At 36.2% G+C, this 27105-nt stretch overlaps 1 protein-coding gene across 9 annotated transcripts; it reads left to right on the top strand.

The window, feature by feature from the left end:
- Positions 1 to 26426, top strand: LOC127864519 (extracellular serine/threonine protein CG31145-like). Of its 9 annotated transcripts, none has more exons than XM_052404172.1 (10): positions 1 to 346; positions 11282 to 11858; positions 12215 to 12351; positions 15107 to 15185; positions 17031 to 17123; positions 17842 to 17954; positions 18633 to 18795; positions 21868 to 21995; positions 23097 to 23178; positions 24143 to 26426. In XM_052404172.1, exons 1-10 carry the CDS (start codon positions 325 to 327, stop codon positions 24423 to 24425), a joined length of 1677 nt encoding a protein of 558 aa, XP_052260132.1. In that variant the 5' UTR covers positions 1 to 324; the 3' UTR covers positions 24426 to 26426. The 9 variants fall into 9 exon arrangements, with proteins under 9 accessions (XP_052260132.1, XP_052260138.1, XP_052260136.1 ...); XM_052404178.1 differs by lacking the exon at positions 1 to 346 and adding an exon at positions 8134 to 8181; XM_052404176.1 differs by lacking the exon at positions 1 to 346 and adding an exon at positions 8149 to 8225.
- Positions 26427 to 27105: the final 679 nt, after the last annotated feature.

The following is a 27105-nucleotide window of genomic DNA, read 5'->3' as shown; positions in this document are numbered from 1 at the left end:
GTATAACTAAACATGACTTTCGTAAGCAAACTGCTATTCTACAAGGGAACTAATAACAGTGGATGCAGTCATCTCGTTTGTAATATTTAATAACCATAAGACGTGTTCTGTACAGTAACTGACTTAAACGCACGCCTCTTAAGACTAGGAAATATTAAATGGGACTTGATTACGTTTAAAGTGACTGAAACAGTGCTTTAATAATTCTATTTGAACGGAGTTTAAACCTTTTAAATGGTGAGACCTTGAATGCAGGCAAGCCTGATATTATGAAAATGCGTGGACTTTGTTATAACATTCTAAATCATATTTGGCAGTGGGGAAATGTCACTATCGACATTTAGTGGTAAGTACGCCGATTTTGTATACTGCAAAAGTGTTACTAATACAATATATGTACGATCTTTTTAAAACCAAATCTCATTTGTTATATTACTGCAACCTGCCAGTAAACTTTTGAAATTTAAGTAAAATTCTTCAATAGCTCGAGTCTATGCTCAGATATGCATATTATGAAATTTGAAACTCGGATAATACTTCACTGGGCAGCAATCTATTATAATTTCTCCAAGTTTTAGAGTCAATGACATAAGGTCTAGTTAAGTTAGCGTTTTGTTCCCCAGGACAAGAAGCCGGTTGGTGGAGTTAAGTTGCCATGCTGGATAGACTTGAAATCGACTTGAGTCAAATTGAAATTTTGTTGTTTATCCACAACTATTTGTTCAGTGGTATTTATTTCAAGAAAATTCAGTGTATTTAATGATGCTTTAATGAAATAAAAACATTGGCAAATACCATTCACTGTTGAGTTGCATGTTTCTTATATTCGGTTCATAGAACAACAGGCCCGTGTGAAATAAAAAATTCGGCGAATATAATACACTTTTGAGTTGTATGGTGCTTCTATTCGGTTCATAGAACATCAGGCCCGTGTTAACGATATTTTTGGTTGGGTTTAAAAGCATGATAATACAACACGTTACATGGACCGAACATTTTAATACCAAAACAAAACATCACTTATCAATGACTTGGCACAAAGTACAAATCAATCAACACGTATAACGTTTGGTGTAACATTAAACCGTATTAACTCGATATGATGCCAGCTTAACCCACCATAATGTCAACTTGACTCAACCTAATGCCAACTTGACTCAACCTGATGCCAACTTGACTCAACCTAATGCCAACTTGACTCAACCTGATGCCAACTTGACTCAACCTAATGCCAACTTGACTCAACCTGATGCCAACTTGACTCAACCTAATGCCAACTTGACTCAACATGATGTCAACTTGACTCAACATAATGCCAACTTAACTCAACCTCGTGTCAACAAGCCCTAGCATCTCAATTTAACCCAATCTTATACAAACTGGAATCAACCTAATGGAAACTTGACTCAACAAAACCCAAACTTGACTGAACCTCGTGTCAACTTGCACTAACATCGTGTCAATTTAACCAGATATTATACAAACTTCAATCAACCTAATGAAAACTTGACTCAACATAACCCAAACTTGACTCAACCTCGTGTCAACTTGCCCTGACATCGTGTCAATTTAACCCGATCTTATACAAACTTCAATCAACCTAATGAAAACAGGACTCAACATAACCCAAACTTGACTCAACCTCGTGTCAACTTGCCCTAACATCGTGTCAATTTAAACCTATCTTATACAAACTTCAATGAACCTAATGAAAACTGGACTCAACATAACCCAAACTTGACTCAACCTCGTGTCAACTTGCCCTAACATCGTGTCAATTTAACCCGATCTTATACAAACTGGAATCAATTTAATGAAAACTGGTTTCAACATAACCCAAACTTGACTCAACCTCGTGTCAACTTGCTCTAACACCGTGTCAATTTAACCCGATCTCATACAAACTTCAATCAACCTAATGAAAACTGGACTCAACATAACCCAAACTTGACTCAATCTCGTGTCAACTTGCCCTAACATCGTGTCAATTTAACCCGATCTTTTACAAACTGGAATCAACCTAATGAAAACTGGACTCAACGTAACCCAAACTTGACTCAACCTCGTGTCAACTTGCCCTAACATCGTGTCAATTTAACCCGATCTTATACAAACTGGAATCAACCTAATGAAAACTGGACTCAACATAACCTAAACTTGACTCACCCTCGAGTCAACTTGCCCTAACATCGTGTCAATTTAACCCGATCTTATACAGACTGGAATCAACCTAATGAAAACTGGACTCATCATAACCCAAACTTGACTCAACCTCGAGTCAACTTGCCCTAGCATCTCAATTTAGCCCGATCTTATACAAACTTCAATCATCCTTATGAAAACTTGACCAAACACAACCTCAACCTGTCTCTACATAATGCAAATCTGTATAAATCTTATGCCACTTAGGCCAAACATTATGTCACAAAGAATTAACCTTATGTTTACTTTACTCATTTTAAGGTTATTTAATTTAGAATAAAATTATCAAAGGCTTATGTCAACTTAATTTATTAAAATTACGCCAACTTTATTCAATCAAATGTTGTTGTTTTTACCCAATTAAATGGTTACATGATTAAATTCAATGCCAAATATACTCAATCAAATGTCATCTTTACCCAACATAATGCCTGTTTGGCTAAATCTTATGCCATATTGTCTATAAATAATGTCATTTTCTCCAAGCATTATTACATTTGGACCAAACAAGCATATCAAATGGACTCAACAAAATGTATAATGGACTCAACCGGAAATTAATTCAACCTTATTCCTATTTTGACACCACGTTTTGAAAGTTTGACCCAACATAATACCACCGTCACTCAACGTCACGCCAAGATAACTCGACGTCATGCCAAAAAGTTGCTTTCCGGCGAGCGCAGTGGTTGGTATACTCACTTTTCAGCTGGGCGACTCGGGTTCGATTCCCGGTCCCGGCAGCATGAGCGTTTGGTTGGTGGTCAACATACCGGACAGTTGGGGTTTCCCCCGGGTACACCGGCTTCCCCCACAAGACAAGGCCACACCAAAATCCAAAAAATCTTTCAGTAGCAACGACATAGCTTGAAATAACAGCGATAATTCGAATTCGCCCCAACTTTCTTGATTCTAGTAAGTTAATTAGGTAGTGCTAGGGAACACTCCGGGTCCAAATATAATGTAGCCTCTGGCTCGGAAAGGACCTCATAAATTTTGAAATACACACACGTCATGCCAACGAACAAAACATATTAGTTTCTCTCAGCAAATGAAACTTTGGCGTTCTATTTATTTTCGCACCCGCGTTCTTCCTTTTCTACCTTTCCAGAGACTGGTATTGCTGTTAGTAACGGAAATACTTTGATTTTTGACTTCCCGTTGGTATTGCATTGGATAATGGAAATCACGCTTTGCTTGATGCTTCAAAGAAGTGACAAATGAAATAATTAACCGATGCATTAGCGATCTGTTTACCATGTTTCTGTGACAGAAATTGACATAAGCTGAAATGCGATCCTTTTCATCTGGGTTTTCCTAATGCGCGTTCATGTTCAACCCTTGTTAGAGACGGCAATTAGGAGTGTCTGCGCCAATATTGACGTCTGCGTGATAGGATCCTGAACAGAAATCTTTCCCTATCATCTTTTTACATTTAAAAGCGTTCTTAAATAGATACGTCAGACTTATTTTTGCACGCTATATAATTAATGCACTAATTCGATACATTATAAAAGTGTCGACTAGTCAGGCAAAACCAGAGATGACACTTTCCCTAGAGACTAGATTTGCGTAAAGAAGATAATAACACGAAACATTCCATTAAAGATCACCGGCAGAATTCTGATGTAAAAAATATATTTTGTAAAGGAATGCGATGTAATAACATTGAAATTAAAACACCAAAAAAATATACTTAGAGCTGAAAACGATGATTTTGATGATCGGTAATTTCCGTAAAGCGTTCGGCAAATTACGCCGCTGTTGTCCCCCGATGGCGGAGAGTGCCGTCCGTGACTTGCCTGTACGGACTGCACAGGCTACTCTGTGACGACACTTTACACGCCTGCATTTAGCCCAGCCATTTGGCGAGTTCTCGTAATCAATATTTATGGGACACTGTAAGAAAAGTAATCGCACCCAAACTCATATCTGTACGAGTATTAATTTGAAATTAATAAAAGCACTTATTTTCATTATATTAGCATTTGCTATGTTATATATTTGTTTGATATACACATTCGTCGTTTGATAGATTATACATACCTAATTAAACCTCAGGCGGCATAATACACCGGATAATAGTACATTTGGACTTGATTGCGACATTGCCTTGTATTTCATAACAATACATCTATTGGTAGCAATGCACTACTCCTATATAAAACCAACATGGTTTATAAATTCCCTATTTTTCCGATAAATCGGTGCTTAGGTGTTAAATACAGAATTGATACAGTCTTTATTGTTGATAATAGGGGTCAATGAAGGGATTAGCGATGGTTGGTTTAAGCCAAACGGAGCTTGCTTAAGCGAGTTTTAAAGTGATATTATGGGCATCTAACAGTTTATAGGTGTCTATCGCAACCGTTGTTTATTTTTGGTGTTTTCACTTCATATACACTTATATTTGTTAATGCAGCATCATCATACTAAAACAATATCCCGAAAGGAGAAAAATAATGCATTTGAATATCAACCGTACTTTCGTTTGACAACTAATCATGCATGTACGATGTGATTCTAAATTTATTTTTAGTGCAGATTCGTTCATACGACACAAAGACACATTTTTGTTTTACGGATCATTTCGGTTTACAGGACTGGGTGGTTCACGTAAGATAATTATCGAATATAAAATATATTTTTATAAACAACTGGTAGCAAGATGAGTTGCAGATAATTGGTCAGTAACCACATTTTAACTAACTCACTTTAAAGTGATATTATGGGCATATTTCACTGTTGAATTGAGCTGAAAAGAATTTACAGGTCAAACGAGTTAGTTAGAATGTGGTTACTTACCAATTATCTGCAACTCATCTTGCTACCAGTTGTTTATAAAATATATTTTATATTCGATTTCTTACGTGACCAACCCAGTCCTGTAAGCCGAAATGACCCGTAAAACAAAATTGTGTCTTTGATGCTGCATTAACAAATATAAGTGTATATGAAGTGAAAACACCAAAAATAAACAACGGTTGCGATAGACACCTATAAACTGTTAGATGCCCATAATATCACTATAAGTTAAACTTGTAGGACCACGATTGTTTATACGTATGTCGGGACGAATCGTCCCAAATCGTGACAGTGTAACAAAGAGCCGAAATATTGGAATGCCCCACGAAAATCGGGACGTTTGGCAAGCGTGATTGATATGTTATGCTGAATTGTCATTAGTAAAAAACTGTTTCCAAATAACGACACTTACCAATTCCTCTTTTTTGTTAACCGTTCGGTTAACTATACAAATGTCTTCAAAAGTCAGAATATGCTTTATCTATCTACTCACTAGTCTAAACGTTTTATACAAAAAATATATGAGCCGTGCTCTGTGAAAAGGGGGCTAATGCATTTACGTAAAGAGTCGTCCCAGATTAGCCTGTGCAGTGCGCACAGGCTAATCAGTGACACTTTCCGCCTAACTTGGGATTTTGCTAAGAAGTGATGTCCTTTACAGTGAAAATATCATAAAAGCGGAAAGTGTCGTCCATGATAAATCTGTGCGGACAGCACACGCTAATATGGGACGACACTTAACGCACATTCATTAAACCCCTTTTTCACAGATCACGACTCATATCAATTCAATTGCCGTAGAATAAAACAGACCAATTCAATCCTAATGAGCCTGGCTCTGGGAAAACGGGGCTTAATACATGCGTGTACAGTATAATCAGGGAAAACACTCTCCGCTTGTATGGTATTGTAGGAAAACGGGGCTTAATGCATGTGTGTACAGTATAATCAGGGAAAACACTCTCCGCTTGTATGGTATTGTAGGAAAACGGGGCTTAATGCATGTGTGTACAGTATAATCAGGGAAAACACTCTCCGCTTGTATGGTATTGCGGACTGCACAGGGTACTTTGGGACGATATTTAACATGCCTTAAGCCCTGTTTTCCCAGAGCGATACTCGAGTAACTACTGTTTCCAAAACAAAGACACGATGAACAGCTGTAACCTTCCAAAGAGATTTCAATATGGCGTATCACTATTCAAATAACCTGATTGTTATCACTTTTTGCGCTGTAACGACGTTCGAATAGATAGAAATGAAATTATAATAATAATGAATGGGTGTAGGTGCCGTGTTCGCAATCTGTCACCGAATCGATTATCTTGTCGTAATATTCAACAAACTAACCAGGCCTTTAGCTCGCAAAGTGTCATGGACATAGCGGCATCAGTTTCTTTGTTAGCTGTCTTCATAATCATCATCACAGCTACTTACTCCATCATCATCATCAGCAGCACACCCACCACAACCATCATGACAATAACACTTATAATAATGTTCACAAATATAATCATAAAAATCATCGGAAACATAAAATCTCAACAACAAGAACACGTTGCGTTTTGTATATACAAAACTACTACTTTTGCAACTCCTTCTACTCAGGGACCTGTATAGGTCCCTGTTCTACTACTACAACTTGATTATATTACAGCTATTTCAACATGATATTAATATGCCTTGCTTAGTTTAATGACGCGAACTTGATTGTATTACTATTGTTTCAATAAAATAATAATTTGCTTTGCACAGTTCAAAGGCGCAGGATAAGGTTTTTTATTTCAATGTCCATATTGAAGTAACACGTGCTATATCCACAACCAGAATAAACCGGTTCATTCAGTGCGAAAATGTATTCAATATAACACCACGAGCGGTTATAGGTTTTGAACGAAGAGTGGGAGGAAACGTAACACCGCATCTAATGTGTCAAATACAATGGTATTTTGAAAAATAATAACCAATAAATGGAAAGATTTAAATTATTTTTTTGTAAAGAGATATTCTGCAGTGTATAGTATAACGGGGTTTTAAACAATACAATAGCTGCAGTGATCGTATTTACATATTCAGAACTAGTACTATGATATATACGGATATAGAGCTATATACTTTTAGTACACTTAATCTACTCAGTAGGCATACTGGGTTTATTGAATATCGCAGAGTGTGGGATTTAATGTAGAGTTTAATGTTTATACCAATTTTAGTTTACATGCGTAAAGTAGTAATGTATATTTTGTACTACAGAATGTACACGTCATACTTATAAAATGAGGTTATTGAGATCCTTTTTTTATCATTAATTGAAATTAAATAAGTGGCTTTGTAAGCAATATAATTGGCTTATTTTGTTTTCCTTTAAAGTACATTTTTGTACATCAAAGTTTTGACCTCATTAACATTAAACGAGATTAATGCATTCACCACGTATCGTTCATAAAAACGCAGTTAGCTTTTAACTTTATAAATGCAGAAGTACAATTCAACGTGTACACTTCATAATGGTAAAATTTGTTAAATGAAATGTCCACGTGTCTTTGGAAGAAAAGCATTAAACTTATATCTTAAGTAATAAATCTATATATTTAGTAATAAACCCATATCTGTAGTAATTAACCTATACAATAAGTAATAAACATATATCATAAGAAATAAACCTATATCTTCAGTGATAAACCTATATCTTATGTAATTAACATATATCTAAAGTAATATACTCATATGTTAGGTAATAGGCGTATTTTTTAGGTAATATACCAATGTCTTAAGTAATGAACTTTTATTTTTAAGTTATAAACTTATTCTTAAGTAATTCACCTATACGTTAAATAATAAAAAGCAGCCTTAAATAATAAACTTATATGTTAAGTAATAAACCTACATCTTTTAGAAGTAATAAACTTCTATATTTAGTAATAAATCTTTATTTTAAGTAATTTTCGATTTCTTAATCATTGTTGACTAATAAGAAACCTCTCAGCTATACATAATGCAGATTTGATGTATACTTTTCTGAATGTGACGCTCGGTATTTGCGCCACCCCCAACAGAGCATTTGGTCTTGCACAGGAAATTGACACTTCAAACAAAAGTACTCACCGTGCACAAGTTTTATTGACTGAAACCGGGCTGCTGACTCGTTATTACGTAATTGGATTCATCATATATGTGTGTATTAGTAAGATTGGAGTTTAAACGCGCGTGATTAACCGGTAACATTGGATTTGACTTGCAGTTTTCTGATTAACCGGTAACATTGGATTTGACTTGCAGTTTTCTTACGACAGTAACTGGTTATGAATGATGTAGTAGCGTTAAACCTCTCGGGTTTGTTTAATGTTTGATCATTTTCTCACAAGGAAATAGTCTTTTGTAAGGAAATATATACTTGTTTAAATACCATTTCTCAAGATTAAAAGTAACACTTACTCTTTGAGCAGACTAAACTAACGTGAATAAGTGTGATTCAAGATTATTTCAATTTCAAAGTACTTGAGCATCGTTGTGTAACAAAAAGTGGACTTAATGCATGTGCGTACAGTGTTTTCTAATCCTTATTCCTTTTATTATCGAGTTAACCTTACTTTTAAACATTTTCTGCTCCTAGTTTCCAAAAAGTGTTGACGTAACAACTTTTACTTTAAACTTAAAAAGTTAGTGTTATGTATGTGGAACTGTTGGTAAATGGCAAACTGACACACGAGAGACACGGTAATGTAACACAACAAACCATACACGAAACTCACTCTGTATAACAGGGGTTACTTTATATGCGTAAAGGATCGTCATAGATTAGCCTGTGTTGTCCGGTATTTATGGTATTTTCCTTTTAAAGGAGTTCTCTTTTCTTCGAAAATCCAGTTAAGACGGAATGTGTCATAACGCATAGCATGAGCGGAGTGCCCAGGCTAATCTGCTACGGCACTTTAAAGGGGCCTTTACACAGATTTTGGCATATTTTGAAGTGTGTCATTAAATTCTTTATATTGATAAATGTAAACATTGGATCTTAAAAGCTCCAGTAAAAAATCAAGAATAAATTTTCAAAAAAGACAAAAAAAGTAGCCGGTATCAGGGCTCGAACCAGTGACCCCCGGAGTCCTGGAATTAGTCTGAAGTAAAAACGCATTAACCCTTTCGGCTATTCCGCCGGGTAAACACAACTTAAGTATTTTATACCTTATATAAGCAATCTTCGTAGTTCCGTAAATTTAAACGACAACAACAGAACTCTCCAAATTATTCAATAGTTTCGCGTTGCAACGCTTTATAATTTTTAGGTTTTCAAATCGTCAAAAGATACATATTATGGCTATATTGGACTATGGTAAATGTTCAGTAATAGTGTTTCCTCACAAATATAATAACTAAAACGAAAATTTGCGAATCTGAAACAACTTTTTTTCAATTTTGTCAATTAACCAAACCGTGAAAAGATCCCTTTAAGGCCTGGTTTCCAAGAGCGCGGCTCGCATACGATTTAAAGTAGTGGAGATGGACGTCTCTTATAAAAAGGACTTTCTCGTAAGCTTACGTGTTGCTGCACGTGGATTGGTAAACACGGGTGCAATTTTCGTTCAAGCGCATGCGAGTTTAATTACATCACGTTTAGATAGGATTTTATCCAGGCACTCCGGATTTCTCCCTCATCGAAAGATCATACCGAAATGAAGAAACTTTAAGTAATGATTGAATCACTTGACTTTGCAGCTATGATTCCGTTGTGTTTCAATATTCGTAAGGAGGCGTGAGGGAACATTCCGGATTCTCACATTATGCAACTATAGCGATAGTGCCGGTTAATACAAATGGGTCGTGCTATGTGAAAAAGAGGTTTAATGCATGTGCGTTAAGTGTCGTTCCAGATGAGCCTGTGCAGTCCGCATAAGCTAATCAGGGACGACGCTTTCCGCTTTAATGAATTCTTTTCGTTTAAAGAAAGTCTCGTCTTAGCATAATTGCAGTTAAGGCAGAAAGTATCGTACCTTGTTAGACCGTGCGGACTGCACATGCTAATTTGGGACGACGCTTCACGCACATGCATTAAACTCCCTTTTCAAAGAGCACGGTCCGAATATTGATAGACCGAATGAATCTTTACAATTCTTATGGATCGTAATTACAAAACTTCAAACGGGAATTTCAAGTTTAATTCTTAACAAAAAAATCATCAGAAGTTTTATTTAATCATTAAGCATGGTTTTAAAGAGTAAATTCTGCTAATTCGCAAAAAAAATTAACCGCTGAAGAAACGTATCTTATTTTGCGCATTAAATTGTTTTGTAAAGAGCATTGTACATATCAAACCTGAACACAGAGGCTTTTATATAATTGTAAATGCAACTGATGATTTCAGTGTGATAATATGTAAATTCATCAGCGGAACAGATAATATATAATAACGTAGATGTTTATTCAGGAAAAAAGGCAATATGCCCATCATTCCGCATGCAACACATGACAAAGAAATATACAACCGGTTAATGGTGAGATATGTTGCATCATGTTAGATATCTGCATATATATATAGATATAGATACATTTTGATTGTGAAGATGCAATAAAAAGATAAATAAATAAATAAACGTTTGGAAGCAATGGAAGGAAAAAAAAAATATAGCGTGTATTTGTCTTAGACCAGGGTTATTGGGTCATTTCGGAGAAAAATGTAAGTTCTAGTCTAATGAAATGTAACTAGAGTTTATGTATTAAAAAGTGTAAATTTAAATATGAACGGTATATTTAGTATATATTTGACACACAAAGTTGAGTTAACCAAAAATGGATATTAAATCTAGGTAGCCTTTTTTTTGTATATTCCTTGTTAGAGAGCCAAAAATATAGAAACACTCACGTAGGCATTCTATAGGGTTTGATTTCAGGTACATGCATTTATCAGTAAAAGTTATTTACATATATATTTACATACATGTTTAACAGTTTACAAAATAACATATATTTACACGAATGATTGCATACACGAACAGAATTTGTTTTAATGCATTCATTTCTCAGAGATGTATGTGTGTGTAAACCATTAAGTGTTTTTTTTTTATATACATATCTAGTCAGTTTGTTTGAATCAAAATCAAAATATGATACCAATACGATTGTTTTTCAATTTTATTTATTGCAACCAAATATATGTGTTTATTCGTATTTCTCACACCAAGTGAAACGCTATTGCTCAAGGATTTCAATGCTATTGTTTCTAAATTATAAAAATTGCTATCAAATAAACTCTTTGAATCGTGTTTTCTTTCAACAGATACCTTTATGGTTCTCACACAATCGGAGCTCCTGTCCACTATGATCAGAAAGATGGTCCGCTACGTGAAGATACTCACGGTGGTGGCGCTTCCGGTCATCTTGGTGTTCACAATCGTCAATGTCCTGCTCCTCTCGCGTTTAGGCCATCATTCTCACGAGACCACGTTAATCTTGAAGGAGAAAATCTACAATAAGGGGAGCGATGGATCAAGTTCCAAGGACGCCGCCGCCGCAATACAGCGAGGACTACATGCGGGCGCTGGACCGGAATTCGCGGCTGGTCACGCGAAAGTTGAGGAGGAGAGGGCCAGGGAGCGTTCCGCTGACGGAGAAACTTCCAAGCGTCGTAAGGAGGCTGATGACGCGCCCGGCGCGAACATTGTACGAGACGATCGCGTAGAAATGAAAGACCAAAGTATCGACGCGATGATACAGAAGTTGAAGTCAAGTAGCTCGGTGCTGTATTTTTTTCCGAGCTTCTTCTGGAATTTAACGATGGCTGAAATGACGCGAAAGCTCGGCGCCGTTTCCCGGAGGTCAGCATCGACTTTGGAAGGATACGACAGTATTAAACAGTGAGTATTTTCTGTATGCGACATTTTATTGAGACTTAAAAAGCTTATTTATATACGAATGTTTGTTTATTGATGCTATTTATTTGTTATGAAAATTTCATTTTTTAATTGTTTTTTCTCTCTCTCTCTCTTTCTCTCTCTCTCTCTCACTTTTTTGCAACCTTAAAGTTGAGCCTTATTTTGTTGACCTGGAAGAACAAAAGGCTATTTTTTTTCATGAGTCTTGAAAGTTAATAAGCTATTGCAAGCTGGGTCACATTCCGCGTTAACATATTATGGAGACTCCGGCGCGGATACATTCAAAACCAATATTATGTAAATAAGTTTAAACTAAATAATCAGAATTTTCTTCACAGGAAGCCGGACGACCCTCCGCTGCCGCATTGGAAGTTGGTGCATAGAAACATCCGGCGGTTCTCGCTCTATGATCCCGATGATCCTAATTTGGAAGCCCTCATGTCAGACCTCCGGAATCTGCCTATAACGGAAACAGGTTGGGACTGTTTAGGGTTATCTAAGTCATTGATTATATGAGTCGTGTTCTGAGAAAACTTGGCATAATGCATGTGCGTAAAGTGTCATCCCAGATTAGCCTGTGCAGTCCGCACAGGCTAATCAGGGACGACACTTTCCGCCTAAACTTGATTTTCGGTAATTAGGGACTTTCTTGAAACTAAAAATACCATAACAGTGGAAAGTGTCGTCCCTGATTAGCCTGTGCGGACTGCACAGGTTAATCTAGGACGACACTTTACGCACATGCATTAAACCCAGTTTTCTCAGAACGCGAATCATATTATACCAAGGCAACACACCATACTTTTCACACAAAAAATGTTACACACAGCATAGTTGTCCCCTCTATTTTTTCACATACGTTAGTTTTAACACCCCCACACAATATATATTTCTCACTGATCACACCATATTTTTTAAAACCCAGTAGTTTTCATACGCCACGTTTTTCATGTGCGAGTAAAGATATATCAAATTTTAAACATGTAATTGCGACACTGTTTGACGTGCTTTTGATAGCCGTGAACTGTGATAAGTATTTTCCAACTAACTTTTAAGAAATATTAAGGAGAAAATACGTTTGATGTCTGCCAAAACTGGGTTTCATAACTTTTATAATATAAATACTGCTTAACAGAGTAAATATAACGTGTAAACAGATATAATAAGACAGTAAGTTGGAATAATGTAAGAATAATTCTGAGAAAATGGGGCTTAATGCATTTGATCAATCAGGAACGACGATGTCTGCCCAAACTTGACTTTCGATAAGAAGAGACTTTAAGGAAAATGCCACAAAGCGGAAAGTGTCGTCCCCGATTAGCCTGCGCGGACGTCAATGCCTCGTCTGGGACGACACTTTACGCACATGTATTAAGACCGCTTTTCCCAGAGCAAGGCACAATTAATGACATTACGTATGTTTTATTTGTTCATTTACATTGATCATGCTCAGGGGAGATATATAAAATTATACTTTATACTTTCACTTGAAAAGAAAAACACTTTAAAAGTAGATACACCATTATGCGTGAATCCACGCGCCGCTGAGCTAAGAAAAAAAAAGCTACATCTGTTGTCAATAAACATAATCAACGATGTCGTTCAATACATTAACGTCTGTTACACCACCTTAAGATCATGTATACACGGGGAAACATGTTGGATAATTATACGAGATGCTATCAGCGTTTCAAGCAATAAAATGCGTAAGAACGGAAATGAGTTTCAAGGGCTTGTCTCCGCCGCGCCTTTGCGCCGGAAGAGGCCGGGGACCGCTGTTGCTCATTAGACTAGGCCGGGGACCATTGTTGCTCATTAGACTAGGCCGGGGACCATTGTTGCTCATTAGACTGCTAATTTGCTGAGACTTGCAAAATATAAATAATAAAAAAATGAACATTTTGCTACATCAGCGGTAACATTATTGTACATGTAGTTCGTTGCTCCACTTTATACAGAAAAACACGTCCAGGGGTCGGGTTCAAACAGCGTTTTAAGTCAGGTCTTAAATGGGTGAAGTTAAGGAAACTACGCCATCGAAACAGTCTTAAAGGAACAATACAATTAATATCAATAAATCAATCAATGATTGATCAATGCCCGAAGCCAATCTCGCGTTTGCTCGTAAATGTTCGGATATCGTCGCGGGAAATTCATATGGGATGTATCGTCAGACACACATACCGTAATAACTCTATGTTTTCGGACACTTAAAAATAATTAAATTTTTTCGTGTCCGAAAACTTAGATACGAAAAATATTAACAAAATAGAGGTGTCCGAAAACTGAGAGTCGAAAATTGAAGTGTCCGAAAATAGCCTCAATTGTATCAACGACTACCGGTAATAGCGTGCGCTTGTAAAATACCATGCTGCTAAGTATACATTGCAGTTATATATGTTTGCACTGCATTTTAAATAATTTTAAATGCTTAATTTATTTGACAGAAAGTTACTACAAGGTTGTACTTTGACCAACGAGTTCAAAGATTAGCATGAATGTACCGATACTCGCTAGTATGAACCTGTAATTAACGCAATAAAAAATTCAAACTATGAATTCTTTGTTTTTTCCTTTCCGACAGTTGTTGTCTAACACCTTCCATTGTTCGTAAAACTTGTAATAGGGTGCATCACACTTTGAAGCGTTTAGTATTTGTCACAGTTATTTTACTGAGAAGTGGTAGTACCATTGCGGTGGATAATTTAACTGTTAATTGGCGCTACCCCTGGCAATTGTAATAACGCTTATGCTATCGGGCGAAACCATGGTTTAATGCCGGTTTACAAGGTTATTTACTCACTTACGCAAATGTAATGGTCCGTTGCCCTCAGGCGTGCACCTGCCATGTTTTATGATGTTAATCTGGTTGTAAAACCCCATGATCGAAGTGTCATAATCATTAGATATCAAAGCAGGATAGAAATTGTGTAAAAAAACGCCGTGAAATATACTGTCCGAAAACTAAGAGACATTAATTATTGACGAAAACTCCTGTGTCCGAAAATTAAGAGTCACGAAAAATAATTATTTTTGCTAAAAAGGGGTGTCCGAAAACTTAGAGTGTCCGAAAACATAGAGTAATAACGGTACTACATCTAGCGTTAACGTTTCGACTTTTGCTATAAGAAAAACTAATTAATTATTGGTTAATTTCATTTTACGAAATATTCGTTGATTCTATGTATATTTATCGCTTTAATAACACCATAACTGTCCGTTTTTTTCAGAGGAGAACGAAGGTGGCACGCAGTTCAAACTAAATGTCCGTTTCAGCGACGGGGGAAGGGCGGTTATTAAATTTATGAGGTAAGGGAACATTGTCAAGTGTATTAGTCAAGGAGAATAATGTGGTTTATTAGGTAAGGGGTGTAATCCAGTTTATTTGGTAAAGACGATAAACACGTTTATGAGGTAAGTGGGTAAGTCCTAAGCACGATTCTCTGGTCAGGGCTGTGATCAAGTTCATTAGGTCAGGGTGATTATCAAGTTTATCATATACGTGTTGTAATCAAGCTAAAGGAGTAAGAGTGGTTTTTAAGTGTATGTGTATGGAGTAAGGGAGTTAATCAAGTTTATGGGGAAAGGGAGTAAACACGTTAATGATACAAGGGCGGTAATCGACTTTAAGAGGTAAGGTGGTATTCAAATGTATGAGCTAAAGCGGTAATAAAGTTTATGACGTAATGGGATAATAAATTATAAGGTAATGTGATTATGGAATTTAGGAGGTAAAGGAGTTAATCAGGTTTTTGAACTAAGAATTTTATCAAGTTGAACAGTAATGGCGGTTATCAAGTGTATCTGTCAAATATGCATTTTGCATGTAGCGAACACAGCAAACACGAGATATTACTTTTAGGGAAAAATAGTGTTGATATGCCCCCATAACTTTCATATCTAGGAATGCATTCATTTTGTATTAAATATCTAGGAATGCATTCATTTCGTATCAAATATAAAAAAGGAATACGTTTTTGGTTTGTTGTTTTTAACACGGTCAAGCATTAGTAAATGGTATGAAGCAACGTTTTCAAAAAATATTCCCTGTTTGATGTTAAATGGACCAGTTAGCGTTTATGTTCTTAAAATAACAATAATTACAATAATAATAATTAATATCAAATAATTCGTCGAGATTACTTGCGATATCACCACAGCTATGCACGTCATTAATTAAAACATATAACCGTAATGGGTCTAGGATGTAATGTTTGTTGTATTTTTTCAACCCTCATAATTTTGGATTTTGGAAATATTGTGGCCTCGTACAAGAAGCATGTATTTGTAGTGACGCTAAACTCAAATGAGAATAAACGTTTTTGCGTTTTTCTTGCCAGTTCTGAAAATTTATAATATCATTTGCAGTTCAAACAGCGATATGAACTAATTTATGACAACATTTATCCTAAACAATCTAAACAAGAGTTGAAATGATCATCTGGCAAGCGGTTTGTAATGCCGTTATAATATACGGGCCGTGCTCTGTAAAAAAACGGGTTTTATGCATGTGCGTAAAGTGTCGTCCCAGATTAGCCCGTGCAGTCCGCACAGTCTAATCAGGAACGACACTTTTCGATTTTATAATATTTTCTGTTCAAAGAAAGTATTATCTTCGCAAAAAAACAGTTAAGGCAGAAAGTGTCCCGGACTGCACTGGCTAATTTTGTACGACACTTTACGCTCATGCATTAAACCACCTTTCCACAGAGCACGGCGCATATATTGTTGCTATAAACAAGTCATAAGTTAACGACATGAATGGACCGTGATTAGTGTTCACAGGGGCAACAATGATCATATCGGCTCTAGGCTGTGTTTTCATATCTGAAAATTATCTGATCGCTCGACGTCAACGGAACAAAATGGCGGCCGCATTTATTCTTAGCATTCGCTGATAAATACAATTAAGTCACTAATAAAAGAAACACTCGACATTAATAATAAGGTGATTCATTTCAGTTGAAAAACGAAATACAATGATATGTTTTTATAACGGCCCATGCCTTTATGTGGGCAACGACCCATTAAAGAGATACGGCCAAGCTCTGCCGTATGTTTTTGTCTAAATAGATTCGATAATTGGCTGTGATCGCTTCCAATCAAATAGCCCAGTCGGTGTTCATGGTGACAACGTCACGTGATATTTTCCAGGTACCCGCGAGAGGTTGAGGCGAGCGAGAATCACTACATATTCGACGATATCGAACGTCACGTGGCGGAAATTGCTGCTTTCCAGCTTGACAAGTAAGAACCATATTACTTTAGTGGGATATGTGTATTTTATATAAAACACGAATTTTGTGTGTGAAACATTACGCCCCTAACTAGACTTTAAAGTCGCACAGCAGCTATTACGAGAATGGTTAAGCCCAAGGCCCCTAAACAATTCATGGACCAGAAAGAAAACTCAAACATGATCTTTAAGTCATGTAGTTAGACTCACACACCAACATATAAGGTCAGTGTCTCAAAGCGTTTCGAAAACTATTTCGGAAAAATAAAAAATAAAATTAAATGCATTCCTTGATATTTCAACATTTCAAAATTTCGTAAATCAATAATCCCTTGTTTCACCACCATTTTTAGATTTGGTTCAACTTAACCTATATAAACTTAACCCACTTATATTAATCTTAACGATAAAGATTATGTAAGTGGTTTTAACCGCATACTATGAAAACTGGGCTTAATGCAAGTGCATAAAGTGTCGCTCAGATTAACAGGTGGTGTTCCCACAGGATAATCAGGAACGACACTTTCCGCCTTAACTGAATTTACGTTTAAAGGAGACTTCCTCTAAATGAAAAATTGAATAAAACGGAAAGTATTGTCCTTGATCAGAATGTGCGAACTGCACAGGCTAATCTGGGACGACACTTTAAGCACGTGCATTAAGCCCAATTTTCCCAGGACGAGTCTTATTTTCTCCTGGAATATGGCTAATGTTCTTGTACATGTTTAGGGTCCTAGGATTCTACAGGGTCCCTCCCACAACTGGTCGTAAATTCAACATCACGTCGGAGCTAAAACCCATCGCGCCGGATTCCATGTATAAGACACTGTTCTACTCGCCAGGTAAGTCAACGCGCACCGTAATTTTCGTCTGAGATCTTTTACTTGATTGAACATATATTGTTAATATTGAGACATTTACCAACCATGTCTTAATTGTCAAATATGGTCACATATGGTCTATAATACTCATGCCCGACACATTTGTTGACACAAGAAATATACACACTTACAAATGAGATCGTGCTATTCACATATGATTCAAAATATGTTAATAAAAATATTATGACTTATAAAATCCGATCTGCTCATAAACAAATATTTAAAAATGTTTACTGAATAAAGACAAATTGAATTGTATTCTTAACATATGATTCAAATGTATAATCATCTTTAACCCATTTATGCCTAGTGGACTCTCCCATCCTTCTAAATTGGATAAATTTATTTCCAAAATTAGGGATGTCTAGTATGTTTATTTCTATATTTAGAATATTTTTTACAGAAATTCCTTGAAGCAAACAGCGTAGACCCAGATGAGACACCGCGTCTCATCTGGGTCTTCGCTGTTTGCCAAGGCCTTTTTTCTACACGATATGCTTAAATGGGTTAACAATTATGACGAGTGAAAACAATACTGACAACAAAATGGTGACATACGAGTTTCAATTCTTCACATATTAGCGAACAAAACTATTTATGGAACAATATGTGAACGCACACGTCCATATCCCATTTCAGCGGGCAACCTGTGTTTCTTCGGCAAGTGCGATTACTACTGCAACAGTGCGCATGCGTTCTGCGGTCACCCTGACGTCATCGAGGGTTCCGTGATGAGTTACCTCCCTTCGCGCAATATAGCAACCCGGAAATCATGGTATCAACCTTGGAGACGGTCATATAGGTATGACATTATGTCAGCGACTTTTTTCCTTCTTTAAAAGTACCCGTAAACGGCACTTTCCAAATAAAAAAATCAACGGCCGTCCGAAAATGCTCAAAATGCAGGAAAGATGCGACAATTTCTTTCCTTTGGCGCATAGACAACTGCAAGTGAACAAATAAAATAATCACAAAAAGAGAACATTCTACCAAAACAAAAGACACGTGCAATAATAATAAGATGCTTTAGTGACATTAAGCACCTAACAAAAAACATCGCATTATTCCCAATCTGAAGATTTCACGCCGTGAATTTTCCCTATTTGAGAGTTTTTCGCGGATTTTTTTTTTCAGTTGGAGATGTATCTGTTCTTTTCCAAATTGCTAAACAATCGTCAAGTGTTTTTAAATGGATATAAGTTTTGAGCTTTATTTGGAACTTTTCACCGTTATCCATTATATTTCACTGTTCTAACACTGCGGTCCGTTAAACTGGGAAGCATGTTTACCTGTATGAAAGGGACCTTTTCACGTTTTGTTAAATTGACATAATTATAAACATTTGTTTCAGATTCGCAATTTTTTGTTGTAGTTATGATATTTGTGAGTAAACAGTAATACTGAACATTTACCATGCTCTAAAATATATCGAGTAAGTACTTGATTTAGTTGTATAGTGATACGGATCTTCCTCCATCACCAATGAGAGGATCGCAATATAACTGAACTTCACGTAAAGATATACAGCTACAATTCTATACTTGTAATATTTATTTAGATTTTATGTTATTTTGTCATGATCACTGAATTTCAAACCACTACAAGGCTAGGGAAGTGTTTCTTGTCCAGGAATATTCCCTAATAACCACAATTATCTGCAATACAAAATATAGTAACTCAAAAACATACCATTTATGCAAACACAGTGAATTGAGCATCAATAAATAAGCCTCATTCTGAGAAAACACAGCTTAAAGCATGTGCGTAATGTCTTCACAGATTCGCCAGTGCAGTCTGCTTGGGGCCTTCCTCTATCACTAATGAGCCGGACATTGCAGTATAAATGAACTACTGTTGACGCGATGTAATATTCAAACCAAATCAAATCCCATGCGATACATGTTACAACAGAGACACGTTAAGCTTTTTAGTTCCTGTAATAGCGTAAATAAATCACAAAAAGTAAAACTTACCTGGGCATCATTTTTCTCAAAGCGATTACAACAAAGGGATTCCAAGCAAAACAATAGGCATTATGTAGACGGGTAAGTTTTTTACTCTATAACCGCTTTTTACGGAGGATTCCAGAGATAGTCGATGATTGTCGGTTGATACCGGAGAATTTTATTTTGCTGGTTAGAGTGCTCTCTCGGCCATAGTAATTTACGCTGCAATTTGCTCTGGAATAAGGTTTTTTAATACTGGTTTCCATTTTCGCATTGTGAATTATTTGTAATGGCGGTGTCTGTCTTCGCGGGCCGCAAAAATGTCGAAAATAGCTTTAATCCAAAGCACCCCTTGATCCTCTTATGGGTAATTGGACAACCTTTAAAAAAAAGTTTTTACTTTAAAAAAATCTGTCCAGCCGTTAACTCACAGTCGGCCGATAACCAAGCAAAATATCGAGCTCGTTTGTCAACCCGAATAAATCTTCGACAGACTTTCAAACAATATTTTTTATGTTTTTCCCCCTTTATCGATAGCTCGCGACATATTCCTTTAAAGCAACGAGGCTTGTCACATAATGCATGCATATGCAACCTTTACCCCTAAAAACTAATTCCAAAAATTTATTTTTTGTTTGCAACAGCTGTTTTAACTCTAAATTTGATTTACTTGAAAACGAAAGTAGCCATTGCTTTTAAACCCGGCTTGGCAGTGAATTACACTGACAGAGCCTGGCACAGAAGGATTAAGTCAACAACAGCAATGACGCTTTGACAAATGTAAATAAATGATAAATACTAATCATTCTGATTGTATTTGAATGAGTTTTTAGGGATAAGTGGTTGCATATGCATGCATTATGTGGCCGGCCTCGTTATTTTAAAGGAATAGGACGCGAGCTTTCAATTAACGGGAAAAAAACTAAAAAAGAACTAGAAAGTCTGTCGAAGATTTATTCAGGTGGACAAAAGGGCTTGAATTCTTGCTTGGACCAAGGGATGTTTTGGATTAAAGCTATTTTTGACATTTTTGCGGCCTGCGAAGACAGGTCTATGATAACTTAATGTTAATGACCTTGGTATGATTCCAAATATCAGAGGGTGGGGATTTTTTTTCATGGCTCTTTGTCAATTTTTTTCTCATTAAACATGATTTTATATATTAATTTGAATATATTGGGCTCCTAGAAAAATGCTACCCAGGGTACGTTACTTCTACCTGTGCATGCATGGACTGGCGGATATTCCTGTCCATACACGGATGGCCGAGTGGTTTAAGCATTATACTTTTACTCCAGGGGTCAGTGGTTCGAGCCCAGTTGAGGGTTACATTTTTCTTTCGTTAAATTTATTATTGTTTTTTACTCGAGCCAATGTTTACATTTATCAATATAAAGAATTAAATGGTTAACTACACAACCTGTGAAAAGGTCCTTGTAAGTTGACATACAGGCAGTTAAGCTATTAACATTTTCCTGGGTTTCGCCACAGATTTAACAGAAAGTACCAAAAAACCATCCAGCAATTACATTTAATATTGATAACTAAACTGAGTGGCACAGTTTTGTTCAAACACTCACTCTAAGAGGATTTTAATGATAATGGTTCAATGCATACACATATGGCAATGCCATTACATAATATAGAGTCTCCAATGTTCGCCTCGTGTTCTTATAAATAAAACTCTGACTCCAGGATTATCAGAACAGGTATAAACGGTACTCAAACGAACGTTTGGACCTATGACATTTCATGTTACAAGCCATATTACCTTAACCTATGATCTGTTGACCTAACATTTGTATTCCTGTCTTCATAAGGAACCAGCACACCAAGTTGCATGTATGTTTTAGCAATATGTACGACGTAGTAACACATTTTCTATTAACATCACGTGGTTTCACGGTAGCCTTGTTTTTTCTCTTCAGCAAGTTCCGCAAGGCATACTGGGAAACGAACGATGACCTTTGCGACAAGGTGCGCCAAGATGACCCGTACAACAACGGCAAGATACTCCTAGATATGATTGACTCCCATACCTTCGACTTTCTGTCCGGTAGGTGACCTTTTAGGGCGTAAGTTTCTGCATCGTTCGTTTTCAGGATCATTTGTGTCAATTTATTTTAAATTTAAGAGACATGTACATGTAAACCACAGAACCCAAGTTATTCACGGCATTAAACCTTTGAGTTCATGTATCACTATATCAACAGAAGTGTTTGGCGTGCGAAACTGTATACATTTTATTTTTCCTTTCCCATATTTAGTTTGATTATAAACGATAGGAAAACTTTAATTTAATATTGATCTATTAAATTATGAAAACTTAATTAGTGTGGATTTATTGACGACATATCACACTTGTAAATGCGTTCTCTCTTTTCATTGCAAGGACAGTTATTTGTATTTGATAATGTCTATAAAGTCATATATCTCTGCAATACGTAAGGTATTTATTTTATGCTTTCCGATGGTTTGTAGAGAAATATAAGTGAATTCAAACTGATATATCAATGTTTCAAACAGTAAAAACGAACAGTGAAAATTATCGATAATTGCCAGTGTATTAACAAAACAATTTATAAGATATCTTTGGTTTCCACATTGTGACAAGTTGACAACCAGTTTAAGGCAATTTTACCAAGGGGTACTACTCTGCATTGATGTAAATAAAACACATACGGTTGAGCTTTCTATTGAAATGCTTGGGGACGCCCAACGGGAAATTATATTGTCCGGAAATGGCAAAAAATCAAAACAATCATTTGTAAGCATACATTAAAAGAAAATTTGTTTGATTTGGTGAAATGTCGATTTAAATTCACTCGTTATTATAGATCACTCGTGAATTTATATCGATGTCCACCAAATCCAACAAATTTCCTCTATTTACTGGTTTTATACTTGAGAAACTTGGTTCTTTTTCAAGCCGCATGGTGCAAATCACTTAAGTATGAGGTATAAAAATACAATCAGACTTATTACTTTACCATGTTTCTGAATCTACTCAAATATATCGTATATATTATTGGGCAAATGGATGGCCCACAATTTGTTATAGTTCCGTGTTAAGGAACTTAAATGTTTGCGAATGGCGTTTACGCCATCTTTTTTTCAGCACACGTATGTCTTAGTTTCAGTTTGATATATTTTACAGGAAACAAGGACCGGCACAGCTTCGCGACGTTCAAAGAATGGGGAAATTATACCTTCCCCATTATGTACGATAATGGCCGCGGGTAAGTGGCTTTTGTTCGTGCATTTCGTATGACGATAGTGCTTATGAGGACAACATGATATTTTTATTGATAGCATTTTTATTTTTTTTATTTTGTTTGGTATGTTATATTATGTTCAGCTTTTGGATTGGTACGTGTCGATATCACTTCGTAGTCTTTCACTTACTTTATGCTGACTAACGTTTTACGTCAATTACATAGATTATAATTAGAAGCGTGATGCGTTTATTTATTAAAACTTATTACATCATCGGATATCTTCGTATTTGTGATGCGTGCAATTTTTTTATTTGTCTTTTGTTTTCTCGCAAGAACTTTAAAATCAATATTTTATCAAAACTATGCAACTTTCTAATGAAAATTATTGAATGAAAGAAAGGCACTTGTTGTAACATTCACCATTTGAAATCAAACAAAAAAGTTGATCGCTTTATTAACTGTAAAATCATGGACATTCGTCGCCATTAAATGCCGTGTTTAAAAAAAGAAAGTCGAACATTTGTTGATTTCTGATTTTGGAAAAAGAACACAAGGAATTTGAATTCGATTTGTCAATGTGTTTGTGCGAAATTCGTTGATATGTGAGCCCACGTAATCAACGAACATGTCCCACGAATATCAATGGACCGAGCTCTGTGAAAAAAGGGTATTATGCATGTGTTTAAAGTGTCTTCCCAGATTAGCATGTGCAGTCCGCACAGGCTAATCAGGGACGACACTTTCCGATTTTATGATAGTTTTCTTTTACAAAGAGTTCCTTCTTAGCAAACATCCAAATTAGGCGGAAAGTGTCGTCCCTGATTAGCTTGTGCAGATTGCACAGGCTAATCTGTGTTTACACTAAATGCACATGCATTAAACCCCCTTTATAGAGCACGGCTCAAATGATTTTACAGTACATAAGACGTCCAACTTCAAACGGAAAGTTAGAAAAATGTAAATTATTTAATAATGTCCCTTTCAGATTCGGTCGACAAACGTATGACGCCATGTCAATCTTGGCTCCTCTAACACAGTGCTGTATTATCCGAAAGTCGACCCTGCTGAAATACCTAAAACTGTACATGGGCCCGGAACGTCTTAGCAGCTTAATGGAAGACGCCCTGAAACCGGATCCGGTTGCTCCCGTCTTAATACGGCCGCATTTAAATGCATTGGACAGACGACTGATCAAAATACTGCAAGCAGTTGCGAAGTGTATAGAAGAGAAAGGAGTAAGCGAGGTTGTCCAATCCGACAAGTTTTAACAAACATTTAATGTGAAAGGAGTAAGCGGATAGTCAAATCCGACTAGTTTTAACAGATATCAAATATGAGCGGATTATGCGAGGTTTTAAAATCCGACGCTTTAAAATAAACAATTAATGTGCTCATTTCTTTGGTTAATAATGGCTCCATTGTTTTGTGATTCCGAAAGGCATTTATTTTGATTTTCGACGATTTGAACAACATTGCATTTATTTAATATGCACATAAATGCATATTAGTATGTGCGTACGTTACCGTTGATGATAAGCTGGTTGGTTCGCACTGAATCGAAGCAATCATATATAATGTAACATATATATATATTTATGTTATTGCTTGAAACTATGCATTTATAATTCATCTTCAAGCCGTCATAATGACGTACATAGTTTACTGTCGCCTGATCCATAGAACCAATCCCTTTGGTGGTTAAATGGTGTCTCAATCATTAATTATCTAACTCAGCCTTTTCAATACATGTTCTTTCTGTGTAGCTTCCAATTCTCATCGGATAAACTGAACATTCAAAATAAAGAGTTTGTTTATGAGATACTGGAAATATGAACAGATTGGTGTACTCTGCCATTACTGATTGTTTGTTTGGATTGTTTTTGATTGCAATAGAGTTATGTTGTTTCGTACAGAAAAACAAGCTAGGACATGTGGGTTGCTTATTATTGTCGATAACCATGCCACAACCCATCAAATAATTACCTGTATCGTATACAATCTGCAAAACTGTCTTTTTTCATATGACTTGCGAGTCTTACCTTAAACTTTTCTTTTCAAAACGTACTAATATAAAGCTCGGGCACAGAGCACACACAAAAATGTAATTGTAAACGTGGTATTATTATTATTAGACACAAGTGTCCACATTTCTGGTGCTGGTTAATATGGGTGTCAATTTAAAAGGATAGCAGTCATTATAAAAAAACGAATTAGCACTTACGCATACTCTCATATGAACTTATAGAACTCGTTAAAAATGCCGTGTCCTGTTTAGCGCACAAAACGTTGACGTCATGTTATTAGTCCTATTTAAAGTAAACGCAAACAGTTTCACATGTCTCTGTAATTAGCTTTATATATGGACATCATATTAAACATGGCCACGGTTAAAAAGAAAAAACCTTGACATGTTGGTGCTCCCTACATTCAACAACAATACACGTGAATCATTATTTTCGGTTGACGCCATAGTTTACGACAAAAAGTGTTTCCGATCGAATTCTTAAATGTTCCACAAAATGCTGCCATTCTGTGTTGGTCCCGCTCATAAACTTCATATTTCGATAAACAATTCAATAATTGATATATTCATTTTAAGACCCTAGCCTATTTCACGTTCTCCGTAAAAGCAAGGTTTAGATTGGCCCGACTGAAAGGTTCTCATCAGGTAGCAATGTTCTGACTGTCCGATTAAAAGGTTGTCAGAATGTAGCGAGGTTCTGATTGGGCGGTTTAGAGGTTGTCAGAAGGTAGCCATGTTCTGATTGGGTGGCTTAAAGGTTTTCATCAGGTTTCAATGTTCTGACTGTCCGATTAAAAGGTTGTGAGAAGGTAGCCATGTTCTGATTGGGCGGTTTAGAGGTTGTCAGAAGGTAGCCAAGTTATGATTGGGCGTCTTAAAGGTTCTCATTTGGTGTAAATGTTTTGACTGTCCGATTAAAAGGTTATTAGAAGGTAGCCATGTTCTGTTTGTGCGGCTAAGAGGTTGTCAGAAATTACCAAAGTTCCTTTTGGCGACTTACAGTTGTCAAAAAGGTGATATTATACTGGTCTTCCTTAATTACCATTGCGTTCAGCGTGTGTTTCGATGTTATTTTCATCACATAAACTAAGAGTTAATGTTGCTGGCGTATTGTTTGGTAAAGTAAATTGTTTTATTGGATCGATTCCATGATGATTTGATGTTTATACTATGAATAAATCTTGACGAATGGTATGTTAAATAATTACGAATGTTTATCTTTGAATGAATTAAATATTATTCAATACGGTTTTTGTTTGTGTTGTTTTACAATTTGAAGCTGCAATGCTATTTCATTAGTTGAAATAATTGGTCGATGCAAAAAACAAACGAATTTATAACATGTTAAACAATGATAACGTGATAATATGTATTTTATCCCACTTTTACAGCGAAATCGGTTGATTAAAGCCCCGTTGATTAAATTTCATCTATAATCAACGGCAAGGCTATAATCAATGGCACGAAATGACGTCATCAACTGCCGAACCGGGACTACTTTTTCCCACGCACCTCGTCACCTGTATTTGCCAAGTGCATCAATAATAAAAACAATTTCAAATGTTTGTCAATCTTAATGACCTTAAAACAAAGGAAAGTAGCAAAAATGAGTTTTTTGTCATTTATTGTCATTAAAACCTAGTATTAGGTAAATTTAACACTATGCAAATAGGTTCTGTTGTTGTTGCTCCCCTTTGAAGAAGTCAGTTCGAGTTGCTCCCCTTTGACCGTAGAAAACAATCGTCTGGACCAAGAAATCCTGTGTTCATTTACAAGCTGTACTCGGATATGCGTCCATCTGATTTTTCTTCAAAGCATCTTTTCTACCTGGCAATACGCACAAATGACACTGCATCCCGGTGATTCTTGCGTCAACAATTGGGTGTCAACAAGTTAGGTCAGATGCTGAAGGCCATGGCAAAAGA

Source organism: Dreissena polymorpha, chromosome 1 (genome assembly GCF_020536995.1).
Source record: "Dreissena polymorpha isolate Duluth1 chromosome 1, UMN_Dpol_1.0, whole genome shotgun sequence".
Lineage (NCBI taxonomy): Eukaryota > Metazoa > Mollusca > Bivalvia > Myida > Dreissenidae > Dreissena > Dreissena polymorpha.
Note: the sequence above shows the minus strand (reverse complement) of the source record. Positions and strands in the feature narration are given on the sequence as shown.

Excerpts from the sequence above, each read along its gene's own strand:
- LOC127864519 (XM_052404170.1), top strand. The coding sequence starts at position 8,676 with ATGTATGTGGAACTGTTGGTAAATGGCAAACTGACACACGAGAGACAC. Across the intron at positions 11,859-12,214 it reads GGATACGACAGTATTAAACA|GAAGCCGGACGACCCTCCGC; the intron begins GTGAGTATTTTC and ends TTTTCTTCACAG. Across the intron at positions 17,124-17,841 it reads GCTGCTTTCCAGCTTGACAA|GGTCCTAGGATTCTACAGGG; the intron begins GTAAGAACCATA and ends GTACATGTTTAG.